This window comes from Salvelinus alpinus, chromosome 17, assembly GCF_045679555.1.
Source record: "Salvelinus alpinus chromosome 17, SLU_Salpinus.1, whole genome shotgun sequence".
Classification (NCBI taxonomy): domain Eukaryota; kingdom Metazoa; phylum Chordata; class Actinopteri; order Salmoniformes; family Salmonidae; genus Salvelinus; species Salvelinus alpinus.
The window spans coordinates 44,659,203-44,673,518 of NC_092102.1; the positions used below are offsets into that span (position 1 = coordinate 44,659,203).

Here is a 14,316-nt window from a genome sequence, read left to right on the forward strand (position 1 = left end):
CTCCCCCTTTGAAGAGGGGGATGACCGCGGCAGCTTTCCAATCCTTGGGGATCTCAGATGATACGAAGGAGAGGTTGAACAGGCTGGTAATAGGGGGTGCGACAATGGCGGCGGACAGTTTCAGAAATAGGGGGTCCAGATTGTCAAGCCCAGCTGATTTGTATGGGTCCAGGTTTTCCAGCTCTTTCAGAACATCTGCTATCTGGATTTGGGTAAAGGAGAAGCTGGGGAGGCTTGGGCGAGTAGCAGCGGGGGGGGCGGGGCTGTTGGCCAAGGTTGGAGTCGCCAGGAGGAAGGCATGGCCAGCCATTGAGAAATGCTTGTTGAAGTCTTCGATTATCACGGATTTATCGGTGGTGACCGTGTTACCTAGCCTCAGTGCAGTGGGCAGCTGGGAGGAGGTGCTCTTGTTCTCCATGGACTTTACAGTATCCCAGAACTTTTTGGAGTTAGAGCTACAGGATGCGAATTTCTGCTTGAAAAAGCTGGCCTTTGCTTTCCTGACTGACTGCGTGTATTGGTTCCTGACTTCCCTGAACAGTTGCATATCGCGGGGGCTCTTCGATGCTATTGCAGTTCGCCACAGGATGTTTTTGTGCTGGTCGAGGGCAGTCAGGTCTGGAGTGAACCAAGGGCTATATCTGTTCTTGGTTCTGCATTTTTTGAACGGAGCATGCTTGTCTAATATGGTGAGGAAGTAACATTTAAAGAATGACCAGGCATCCTCAACTGACGGGATGAGGTCAATATCCTTCCAGGGTACCCGGGCCAGGTCGATTAGAAAGGCCTGCTCGCAGAAGTGTTTTAGGGAGCGTTTGACAGTGATGAGGGGTGGTCGTTTGACCGCGGACCCGTGGCGGAAACAGGCAATGAGGCAGTGATCGCTGAGATCTTGATTGAAGACAGCAGAGGTGTATTTGGAGGGCAGGTTGGTCAGGATAATGTCTATTAGGGTGCCCATGTTTACGGATTTAGGGTTGTACCTGGTGGGTTCCTTGATGATTTGTGTGAGATTGAGGGCATCAAGCTTGGATTGTAGGACTGCCGGGGTGTTAAGCATATCCCAGTTTAGGTCACCTAACAGAACAAACTCTGAAGCTAGATGGGGAGCGATCAATTCACAGATGGTGTCCAGGGCACAGCTGGGAGCTGAGGGGGGTCGGTAGCAGGCGGCAACAGTGAGAGACTTATTTCTGGAGAGATTAATTTTTAAAATTAGAAGTTCGAACTGTTTGGGCATAGACCTGGAAAGTATGACAGAACTTTGCAGGCTATCTCTGCAGTAGATTGCAACTCCTCCCCCTTTGGCAGTTCTATCTTGACGGAAAGTGTTATAGTTGGGTATGGAAATCTCAGAATTTTTGGTGGCCTTCCTAAGCCAGGATTCGGACACGGCAAGGACATCAGGATTGGCAGAGTGTGCTAAAGCGGTGAGTAAGGCAAACTTAGGGAGGAGGCTTCTGATGTTGACATGCATGAGGCCAAGGCTTTTTCGATCGCAGAAGTCAACAAATGAGGGTGACTGGGGACATGCAGGGCCTGGGTTTACCTCCACATCACCCGAGGAACAGAGGAGTAGTAGGATGAGGGTGCGGCTAAAGGCTATCAAAACTGGTCGCCTAGAGCGTTGGGGACAAAGAATAAAAGGAGCAGATTTATGGGCGTGGTAGAATAGATTCTGGGCATAATGTGCAGACAGGGGTATGGAGGGGCGCGGGTACAGCGGAGGCAAGCCCAGGCACTGGATGATGATAAGAGAGGTTGTATCTCTGGACATGCTGGTCTCAATGGGTGAGGTCACCGCATGTGTGGGGGGTGGGACAAAGGGGGTATCAGAGGTACGGAGAGTGGAACTACAGGGTCCATTGCAAACCAAAACAATGATAATGAAAACTAGCCTGAACAACAGTATGCAAGGCATATTGATATTTGAGAGAGACATACAATAAGGCATAAAGTGATTGCAGGTCTTGATTGGGAGAGCTAGCTAAAACAACAGGTAAGATAACAGCAGCAATAACAGGGTGCTAGTCTAACACAGCAACAACAGGTAAAAATGGCGACGACTAGGCAGAGAGGGTCGGATTAACTACACACAGATCCTGAGTTAAAGCACAGAGCCGACAGATAAAACACAAATAAACAGAATGGAGTACCGTGAATTAATGGACAGTCAAGCATGCATCAGCTATGTAGCCAAGTGATCATAGTGTCCAGGGGGCAGCCGTAGATGGAGCAGGGAGGCCTCGCGGCGTTTAAAGTTAGTAGCCCGGGGGGTGGTCTGCTCAGACGGAGGGGGTCTGCTCAGACGTGGTCGTGTCGACAGAGAATCCAAGCCAGATGGCGATGGCGAAAGAGAGGTTGTGAATTGTAGAATTGTGTTTGCTAACTGGTGCTAGCTTCGTGGCAGTGGCGCTAGCTGCGCTAGCCGCAAGCTAGCTGTGAGGATCAGAAGCAGTGGCTCAGGGATTACGGCAGGAATCCGGCGTTGTTGTCGAGAGACAGTCCGATGCTGGTAAATTGGTGAGTAATATCCAGGCTAATAACAGGGCTGGTGTCTGTGCAGAAGGTAAAAGCTACTAGCAGCGGCAAAAAAAAAATGGCTAAATTAGCTTGTAGCTGGTATTGTAGCCCAAGAATTCGCTGGTAGACCTCTTCAGCTAGCCGGCAGATGGGCCTAGCTCGAGGCTAGCTCAAGGCTAACTGGTGCTTGCTTCGGGACAGAGGTGTTAGCCAGTAGTAGCCACTCGGTTGCAGCTAGCTAGCTGTGATGATACGGTGTAATTGTCCAGAGCTTGCGTCAGGAATCCGGTGATGTGGTAGAGAAAAAGCAGTCCTATATGCTCTGGGTTGATATCGCGCTTGCAGACTGGCAGGTATTGGCCCGGTATTGAAGCTGGCTGTGTCCGAGTTGAGGGTGAAGACCGCAGCAGTGGCTAACTGACTACTAGCTAGTAGCTAGTTATCTGGCTAGCTTCTGATTGTGGTTACGGTTCTAAAGTATAAAAAAAAATAGCAGGTCCGTACCACATTGGGTGAGGCGGAATGTAGGAATGTATATTCAGTTCCTAGATGGAAAGTGAAATTAAAATATATACGAAATGTATACGAAAAATACGAAGACTATTTACTATTTACTATTTACACGCGACAGGACAATACAAACACACGTCCGACTGCTACGCCATCTTGGATTGTAGAATAATAAGTAGAATAGAAAAACATCAGGTTTTGAACCTCCAACACACTAACACTTTATCTGTGATTGAAATGTACTGTGAAACTAAAATATTCAACGTTTGTGTTTCTGCTCTTCGGAGCAACACAATGAGCACAGACCGTGGGTGACATCACATACATTATGAACGCACAACAGAATCCTGTCAGTCAGCTAAATTGATGAGCATTATGTGTGCATAAGGTGTGAACGAGTCAGTATAAATGTCTCAGTGACACTGTGCTGTGCTGATGCCCTTAAGAAAATAGTTTGACCTCATCTAGTGAAATAGCCAGAGGAAACGAATGGGTCTGGGGGGGGGGGGGGGGGGGGGGGGGCATGCATGGTTGGGTTTCCAGTAGTTGTTAAATAGACTGGTTTCTTGTCGGAAAACAGTAGCTAGTGTAGAGGGAAGGTATACCTCAGCTGTGATCTTAAACTGCATATGAGAATGTAATGTTCTATTACCGACTGGACATTATTCTATTAGGCTCTGATTTTAGATCATGGTAATTCATATCCCTAGATAAAGGACTAGCAGGCTGTGTACGTCACTGTGAATGTGGAGGTTAAACAATGTGATTCTGTTAGCTTGGCGCTCCTTCCAACCCCAGACGATACAGTATCCCTGCCTCATGCTAAGGTTAAGGCTGTCTAGTCCACAGTGCAGAGGCACAGCACAGGCATCCAACCCCCCCCCCCCCACCCCTCCTCTCTTGAGAAGCTGTAGTGCAAAGCATCAGCCACAAACACGCACGCAAACACACACACACACACACACACACACACACACACACACACACACACACACACACACACACACACACACACACACACACACACACACACACACACACACACACACACACACACACACACAAACACGCACGCACACACACCCTCTTAAGATACTTAAGAAACTTTCTCTTTGTGGTTTATTTACTCTCTCCCTGAGCATCACATCAGCCACAGTAAAGCCCTGGGGTTTCTACCATAATATAAGTAGCTTTGCTGGAAGTGTGAGTGTGTGTCAGGATAGGGCAGCAAGCCCCTACAGACAAGATAAAGAGGGAGACTTCACTGTCTGGAATCTCTGACTTTGTATTTAATTAAATCTAACCTAATCTAAAGACCGCATTATTTAATTGCCAAAGTTATGTGATTTTACAAGTTTTTAGGCACAGTGGATCAGCTTTCAGAAGCTGTGCAAAAAATTGTTAAATCACATGGGCATGCTGTACTGTATCTCCCAGAATAGCAGGATTTATGCTTCAGCAGCATAAATCAACATTTTTCCTATGAAGGTCTGGTGTACAGACAGATTATCACACATGGGAGGAGGGCGGGCGATGGGGACGGGGGTAGGGAGGAGGAAACACTACTGGGATAGAGAAACACTACTGGGATAGAGAGGAGGAAACACTACTGGGACAGAGAGGAGGAAACACTACTGGGACAGAGAGGAGGAAACACTACTGGGATAGAGAGGAGGAAACTACTGGGATAGAGAGGAGGAAACTAGTGGGATAGAGAAACACTACTGGGATAGGGAGGAGGAAACACTACTGGGATAGAGAAACACTACTGGGATAGAGAGGAGGAAACACTACTGGGATAGAGAGGAGGAAACTACTGGGATAGAGAGGAGGAAACTACTGGGATAGAGAGGAGGAAACTACTGGGATAGAGAAACACTACTGGGATAGGGAGGAGGAAACACTACTGGGATAGAGAAACACTACTGGGATAGAGAGGAGGAAACACTACTGGGATAGAGAGGAGGAAACTACTGGGATCGAGAGGAGGAAACTACTGGGATAGAGAGGAGGAAACTACTGGGATAGAGAAACACTACTGGAATAGGGAGGAGGAAACACTACTGGGATAGAGAAACACTACTGGGATAGAGAGGAGGAAACACTACTGGGATAGAGAGGAGGAAACACTACTGGCATAGAGAGGAGGAAACACTACTGGCATAGAGAGGAGGAAACACTACTGGGATAGAGAGGAGGAAACACTACTGGGATAGAGAGGAGGAAACACTACTGGGATAGAGAGGAGGAAACACTACTGGGATAGAGAGGAGGAAACACTACTGGGACAGAGAGGAGGAAACACTACTGGGATAGAGAGGAGGAAACACTACTGGGATAGAGAGGAGGAAACACTACTGGGATAGAGAGGAGGAAACACTACTGGGATAGAGAGAAGGAAACACTACTGGGATAGAGAGGAGGAAACACTAAACACCCCAAAAACGCCCTGTGTGTAATGCTTTCCTGTTCAGTCAGGTTCACTGATCCCCATGGTCAATCAAAAACACTGACGCTCACAGCAAGATCACAGGGGAACGGGGTGTGGGGGGGCACTCAGCAAGATCACGGAGGGGGGGGTCACTCAGCAAGATCACGGAGGGGGGGGGGGGGGGGGGGTGTCACTCAGCAAGATCACGGGGGGGGGGGCACTCAGCAAGATTACAGGGGGAGGGGCACTCAGCAAGATTACAGGGGGAGGGGCACTCAGCAAGATCACGGAGGGGGGGGGGGGGCACTCAGCAAGATTACAGGGGGGGGGGCACTCAGCAAGATTACAGGGGGAGGGGCACTCAGCAAGATCACGGAGGGGGGGGGGGGGTCACTCAGCAAGATCACGGGGGGGGAGGCACTCAGCAAGATTACAGGGGGAGGGGCACTCAGCAAGATTACAGGGGGAGGGGGGGGGGGGCACTCAGCAAGATCACGGAGGGGGGGGGGGTCACTCAGCAAGATTACAGGGGGGGGGGGCACTCAGCAAGATTACAGGGGGGGGGGGGCACTCAGCAAGATTACAGGGGGAGGGGCACTCAGCAAGATCACGGAGGGGGGGGGGGGGGGGGGTGTCACTCAGCAAGATCACGGGGGGGGCACTCAGCAAGATTACAGGGGGAGGGGCACTCAGCAAGATTACAGGGGGAGGGGCACTCAGCAAGATCACGGAGGGGGGGGGGGGCACTCAGCAAGATTACAGGGGGGGGGGGGGGCACTCAGCAAGATTACAGGGGGAGGGGCACTCAGCAAGATCACGGAGGGGGGGGGGGGTCACTCAGCAAGATCACGGGGGGGGAGGCACTCAGCAAGATTACAGGGGGAGGGGCACTCAGCAAGATTACAGGGGGAGGGGGGGGGGGGGGGCACTCAGCAAGATCACGGAGGGGGGGGGGTCACTCAGCAAGATTACAGGGGGGGGGGGCACTCAGCAAGATTACAGGGGGGGGGGGCACTCAGCAAGATTACAGGGGGAGGGGCACTCAGCAAGATTACAGGGGGGGGGGGCACTCAGCAAGATCACAGGGGGAGGGGCACTCAGCAAGATCACCGAGGGGGGGGGGGGTCACTCAGCAAGATCACGGAGGGGGGGGGGTCACTCAGCAAGATCACGGGGGGGGGCACTCAGCAAGATTACAGGGGGAGGGGCACTCAGCAAGATTACAGGGGGAGGGGGGGGGGGGCACTCAGCAAGATTACAGGGGGAGGGGCACTCAGCAAGATTACAGGGGGAGGGGCACTCAGCAAGATTACAGGGGGAGGGGAGGGGCACTCAGCAAGATTACAGGGGGGGGGGGGCACTCAGCAAGATTACAGGGGGGGGGGGGCACTCAGCAAGATTACAGGGGGAGGGGCACTCAGCAAGATTACAGGGGGAGGGGCACTCAGCAAGATCACCGGGGGGAGGGGGGGGGGCGCTCAGCAAGGTCACAGGGGGGGGGGCACTCAGCAAGGTCACAGGGGGGGGGCACTCAGCAAGGTCACAGGGGGGGGGGGGGGGGGGCGCTCAGCAAGGTCACAGGAGTACGGGGGTTGCACAGCAAGATCACAGGGTCATTCCACAATAGCCCTCACTGAGAGGAGGAGACTACATAATCCGTAATCATCTTTCCCGCAAATTCAGCCATAAATACATCAGTGAAGACATCAACCTACACAGTGGCGGACTTACTATTAGGCCGAAGAGACAATTGCCTCAGGCCTCACATCATCAAAGCCCCCCCACACACATCAAGATGAATGAGACTTTTTGAAGAACCGAAGGAGTCTGCTTCAGTTGTCTGACACCTGGACAAATGAACAAAGGCTGTGGTCAGAGGTTTACCTCTCGACAGTGTACGCTCAAGCATCCTACCATAATGCACATCACCAAAGAGGCCTCACTGGGTTTCATTCATATGTGTGTGTGTGTGTGTGTGTGTGTGTGTGTGTGTGTGTGTGTGTGTGTGTGTGTGTGTGTGTGTGTGTGTGTGTGTGTGTGTGTGTGTGTGTGTGTGTGTGTGTGTGTGTGTGTGTGTGTGTGTCTGTGTGTTTTAGACACAATGTAGAGTCCATGGCTCGACGAATTGAGGCTGTTCTGAGGGCAAAAGCGGCGCAACTCAATATTAGGAAGGTGTTCCTAATGTTTTATATACTCAGTGTATATGACTGTATTTGCATGCATATTAAGTATGCCTTAAAAGTCCTGCTGTGCTTATTAAAAACGTAGTTACGAGATCAGTGTCTTCAGGCTGTAAGATATAAAGACCTTAAAAACATTAATCCATTACAATCTTTTTTTGTATTCATGAGTGTCCCAGGGGACACTGCCACAGTGGCTTCATGTCCTGCAGTGACTGTCTGTCTGCCATCTGACAGACTGGAGGGTGGCCAACAACACAGGGCCAACAACACAGTTCTCTGTCTAAGAGAAACCACGCCATTTTCTATCTCACTTATTTGGGTGTTGTTGTTATTCACATAACAGTGGCGCTGTAAAGGAGCTGCAGAACACATACAAAACAAGCCATCAAGACAATATGTTCAGATTGACCCAAACTTAAATTATGTGTTCAGATCGACCCAAAAAAACAGCCTATTAGCATATCATACAAAGTGTTTGAGACCCTACCTGCTCACAAATCTTTTAGCATAATAAATTCTCTAGCTAGCAAGAACCAAAGCTTGGTGTCCACCAAACGAGGACATAACAGACTATTTAAGCGAGCCAAGTGCTTTGCAGTAATTGCCAGAGGAAGTTCTGAAACATGGTGAAAATATAACCAGGGGAGATGACAGCACTGTGAAACTGCTTTTTAATCAGGCTAGTAGCAGGCCGGCCAATAGGGAAGGCATGACAGTTCATCAAAAGACTACAGCCAGTGTTTGGAATAATCTTAGAAATGAAGCTCATATTAAGTAGGAAGGAAACAGCAAAAAAATAAATTAAGCCCAGGGCCGGTTCCAGGCATTAGCAACATAAGCGGTTGCTTAGGGCCCTCAGCTGCTAGAGAGCCCCCCGACCAACAATAAATAAATAAGAATAATAAACATTTTAGGAACTCAGTCGGGGTCTCAACTAAGGAGAGTATAAAGAGTAGAATAAACCAGGTGCTAATTTCAACATTTGTTTGCGCTTCAGCAGTATTTTTCTTGTTACTGACAGTCACTCAATGGTAGTTAGTCTAGCCAGGTATCTAAGCTTGTAGTCGTGGCCGAATACTGCACGGGCACATGCCTGGGGGGCCTGACCTCCAGGAGGCCCCCCATTGATTTTGTTAGTCATTCTCACTCAGATATCATATTGACATGGCATAAATCATGACAAAATGTGTAGAATTGCAGGAAATTTGCTTTAAAATAACAATTTATCTCCACCCCATGTCAAAATGCGTAGAATAACAGGAAGAGAGTAGAAAAGGGCCTAACCCCAGTCTTCAGCGTACACTGTAGCTGATGCAGCACCAGCTATAAGTAGGGCCGTGTTTTTTTGTACAATCACGTGACACAGCAAGATTTTATCCTCTATTTTAAGCCTTTTCCAGAAATGAGAATTACATCAAACATGAAAGCGATTGTCTGAGGATGGTGCTGGACCATCTGACATAAAAAGATAAGGGGACAGTTTGATGAAAAAGCTTTAAATAAAGATTCAAATCCAGGCATGCCACATGATTGCGCAAAACAAAGCCGTAGCTATGTGTTCCTTTCACAAAGCCCTGACAGCAACAGAAGAGGAGGTAGTCACAGGTTGGCACGGCGACGCAACCACTGTCACTCTAAATACAATGCTGTTGTAACTTTTACTCCCTGGGTGGCTCTTCGCCCCCAACACACACACAATCTTGCTGACTCACATCTAAAAACAAACTTACACCCAGTTGTTGCCAAGCAACAGGAATGCTCGCTTGAAAATAAATCAAGAGAAAAAAACTGAGGAAGGTGAGAGGAGGGAGAGGGGGGGGGGTGATACAGCTGTGTATTGTGCATGATATTCTGGAGGGTCGAGGGAGGGGCTGGCCTCAAGAGCCCACAGCTAATCATCTGCCAGAGAGAGAGAGAGAGAGCCATCAGGAAGCGTCAGTGGGAGAAGCTGAGATGTTGGGAAGCTTAGAGCACAGGTCAGAGCCTCAGCTTCGCTTATTATACACATCATACAGCTGCCAGTCCACACAGCACAGCACACACACACATATATATACACACAGCATTACATCACTTTCAGGCATTATTGCTCTGACACACAGTAAGATGTAACACTGAGATGCTGACATGGAGAAGAACACTATTAGAACACTATTAGAACACTATTAGAACACTATAGAACACTATTAGAACACTATTAGAACACTATAGAACACTATTAGAACACTATTAGAACACTATAGAACACTATAGAAGTGGATGTTTTAACTTGCTCTTTTAACTAGACTGTATTGGATTATTAGTTATTTAAAATACTTATTTTATGTGTATTTTAATATTCTTAAATAATGTGGCCCAAATCAACTACTTCTATTGAAAGTATTTAAAAGTATATAAATAGAATATAAATAGAATAATATTTGAAAGTATTTTCAACAATGCAGTAATCAATAACAATGTAATACAAAACAAGTTTGAAAAACAAAAATACACAAGATATAAAAATAAGAAAAAACCAGGACGTAGTGTATCACGAACAACGAATTAAACAGGACAGCCTCTAATGTCTGTGGAGAAAGACGAAGGACTGTGTTTAACCGAGGTTTCACTCTCTTTCCTACCCAGGGATACTTTTGAAAACCAAAGGCTTACGGTATTAGTATGCTCAGACAGCTGTGTAGAAACAAACTGAAACAGAAAACCAACTGAAAACAACACTGGTGCTTCGCCTTTATAGAGTCACTAACTCCTGCTGTTTTCTATCACCAGTATATGACTCAGTACTATGACCATGAAAGGTCATTGTATTGCAGCCGTCTGCTAAGTAGTGTACTCACCATCTCAGAATGGAAGCTGATCATGTACGTAAACAGAGATCAACAGGAAAACTGCAGAGAAACACACAAAGCTAAACAGCCATATATCTTCCCTCCCTCCAGGGGCTATTCAAACTGTATAACATTCATCACCTGAGAACGACCAGGCCTCGGGGAGAACTAAAAAAAGCTTTTTGTATATCCAGTATGGTTACTTAATCAGGATGAGGCAATCTTCTAAGCCCAATTACAGTTTGAGATAACTGAAGCTCCTGACTATGCACAACAGTCTTAAAGATCTTAGTGACACTCTAGTAAATGAGAAATTAACAGAAATCTGCTCCTGAGAAAGCTTAAAGGAATACTGTGAGATTCTGGAAATTCTACATACCCAGGGTTAGATGAACTAGTGGATACCATTTGTATGTCTCCGCGTGCAGTATGAAGCAAGTTAAAAGTTGTTTCGCGAGCCAATGCTAACTAGCGTTAGCGCAATGACTGGAAGTCTACAGATACGGTAGCATCGCGCAGTATCTCTTTAACAATGCTGTGGAGAGCTTTTTCCAGTACTGAAGAGAAGTCCTTATCCTATTTGTTAAGTGGGGGTTTTAGGCTCTCAATCTGATATTGTATTATCCTGTTGCAGCAGTCGTACAGTACCGTATAAGGTGGACTCTTACCTTTCTCTATAGAGGTGATGCCCATGGAGGGCTGTCCCAGGCTGGCCCTCCTCTCCCACTTGCCCTCGTCAGGGTTGTAGACCTCCACGGAGGACAGGGGGCTCTGCTGGAGGTCCATGCCCCCCATCACCATCACCTGACCCCCCAGGGCCACCGCCGACGCCCCCGCCCGGGCTGTAGGGAGCGGAGGAAGCTGGGTCCATGTCTGGCTCTCTATATCCAGCACCTCAGCAGTGTCTAAAGGCAGGCCTGTTTCACTGCATCCTCCCAGAACATAGAGCAGGCCACCGTGGAACACAGGGGTGCAGTAGACCCTGCATGAGGACATGGGGGGGAACACCTCCCAGTACAGGGACTTGACAGGGCTCACTGCCATCTCAAGTACAGGCATCTCTCCTGAGGCTGGCAGTGGTGGGGGGTCATTACAACACGGATGGGGTGGGGAGGGGGTAAAAAAAAACAGACAAACAAAAACAACAAAGAGAGAAGCAGGGGCACTGCGGAACAGCCTCCTTTCTTGCTGCGCTGCTACATGATGCCCTGTCTAAAACGAGAGAGGGAGTGTGACAGAGAGAGAGAGAGAGAGAGAGAGGGGGAGGGACTACCTCAGCAATCTGCCAGATGCCTCCACCCCACCAAATGTTTTATTCATTTATTACTGATGTTTTAGTGCAGGGGACCATCTGCCCTTTCTTTCCCTGTATTCACTCCATCCAAGGGCCTTTATTTTGGTAAAGAAAATGACTGCAGTTGATTGGTGTGTGCTACTCACCAGGGAGGAATATGTTTTGTGAAGGCTTCCTGTGGCGAACACACTTAAAAGGTGTGCCTGGCTTTATGCATAATCCCTGTGAAATGTTATTGTCAAGAAGGAGATTGAGCTAGATCATAAAACTGGGGAGTAAAATGAACCTGTGATCACGTTCTCAGCCAAAGGCAATTATCATGGGCTGCAGCTACTATATGAATCGGGTGAAGAGGGTAATGACAAAACGAAGAAAAACCAAACAAAGTCTTTAAATGAAAACTCTGAGTATAATGGGAACAAGCAATCGGGGTCGGACAGAATCTTTCTAATCAGACCAAAACGCTAAATCCCAGAAGGCAGCTGTCAACGGTCGACTGGGGCTGAGGAGTACCGTCTGTCCCACTTGGACACAGTGAGGCTCCCACAGAGATACCTGGCCTGTGTAGAAGAAGAAAAAACAGCCAGGCCTCTGACCCTGTGGAGGATTCAGCTGTGGACAGCCAGCGCTGTGACATTTACAGTCAGGGCCAGGCCAGGAGGTCCAGGGGGGAGGTAGAGATCTGGAACAGCACGACCCACACACCAGCAGCACGACCCACTCCAAAGGTCACTGCTTCCCCTGGGACTTTCAGGGATCGGATCGCACCGACAGAAAGTGTCATTGGCACGCAAGCATTGTTAATTATTTAAACGGGGAGAGTACGTGACAGGAATGGGTGTTGTGGAAGGAGAGGAAAATAAAAGGTATAGGGAAGAGAAGTGAAAAAAGGGGGAGATACAGGTTAAAAAAAAGATAGAGGGGGAAAAACAGACAGGGAAAGACAAGTATGGGTAGATGTAGAGAGATCCTTAGAGACACGCTGGTGCAAGGCTACTGGATTCTGAGTCCGTCTGAAACAGCTATGATGAGGGATACAGGGAGTAGTTTGTCGACCCAGAGAGAGCGGACGCACAGATATCTCCTCAGAGATCACCTGCTGTGTTTACAGAATGAGGAGGCTCTATCAGAGGAAACCCCCGTCTGCTTCTGCACAGCCTTCACAGGTGTATCTTCCTCTTCAGGCTTCGTGTGTATCCACCTCGGACACACTCTGAACACTCCGGAACTCTGGGCCTTGTTGTTAAACTACGATGTACCTATGTATTCCTGAACAGCGCACTAAGCCTCAGTGTTAGTTCAGTTGAGACATCATTAAACTTTCAAATGAGCTGGAAACACAACGCCTTTTCAGCACTGCAGGCAAAATACTAAAACAGTTGGCCTCAGGTGAAAGCAAACTTGTTTTCCCCCCCTTCGTAATCAGAGTTGGTGGATTACAAATGCAGGAGGGGAGTTATAGAAACAGGACTTGTTTGTATTCCATGAGCAGAAATCAGACTCTCCCACGGCAATCTCTTGTTGCTGTTACTCAGTGGTTGGTGTAGTCCAGGGGTGATTGGAGGAGAAGGGTGGAGTTGTGTTGCGGCAGAGCAGGTCGTGGAGGAGCTTACCTAAGCTATCACTGCTATAGGAGAGGGAAAAACAAACAAGACAGAACAAGAGAAAAACTATCAATTAACTTGTAGGTATACCGTGGAGAGATCACAAGATGGAGAGATACAGAATGAGAGAGAGAGAACCAGTACTGCCTCCTCAGGTGGGACTACATATTATGTAATTAGATGTGGCTAAACCAAATCCCAACAGAACGAACCACAGTGCAATCAACTCCGTTGGCGACAACAGTCAGATGCTCTTTTGATGATTCCCCTCACATTGAAAAAGACATCAGCAGCAGGAAATAGGCTTGACTTCATTCATTGGTGTACATCTATATTGCAACATTGTTCTAATCTAGTGCTACTATATTGCCCGTGGAGTAGGTCGCGGATATTATTGTTTTTGTCCCCCAAAACCATTTGAGCTGCAGTGTGTGCCCTTAATCTAGATGTCATCTCGTTGATGTGTTTTCCTCTCAATGGGAGAATTCAAAGCCCTTGACTGCAGGCTCAGTCAAGGCCCCTAATACTGAGATCAGTACCATGACAACAACACTATACCATGAAGACTTTTATATAAGCCTCGCTCACTTAACATCTCTTTATATGTCAAGACAGTCAACTGATGTTCATTATATTCTTCAAAAAGAACATGTACTCTATACGAATACCAAGTAAATATTTCTAAAACAATACATGTAAACAGTAGTATCTTTGAAAGGCAGATATTGCATTAAGAGTTTGAGATGTTGTGGACTATGCTACATCGGTTTGGACGTGCAAATGCAAATGAAAAACGTCAACAGAAATCTTAATATAGCTTATCTACATGTCTTTAATGTGTAAATTCTGTCTATTCACGACTGTATTCCTCCTTTTGTTATCTTCTGAGGCCCTTTTCCTCTTTCCCCTCTTTTCATCCCTTTATTTCCCTGTGACCCCCCCC

General features: G+C 47.8%; 1 protein-coding gene across 1 annotated transcript in view; it reads right to left on the reverse strand.

The window, feature by feature from the left end:
* Nucleotides 1–14,316, reverse strand: part of LOC139543012 (kelch domain-containing protein 8B-like) — a 168,771-nt gene that overhangs the window by 129,366 nt on the left and 25,089 nt on the right. The window contains exon 2 of the mRNA XM_071349086.1: nucleotides 11,144–13,396. Coding sequence (XP_071205187.1) covers nucleotides 11,144–11,534 — 391 coding nt within the window. The 5' untranslated portion in view covers nucleotides 11,535–13,396. The remainder of the gene's footprint in view (nucleotides 1–11,143; nucleotides 13,397–14,316) is intronic.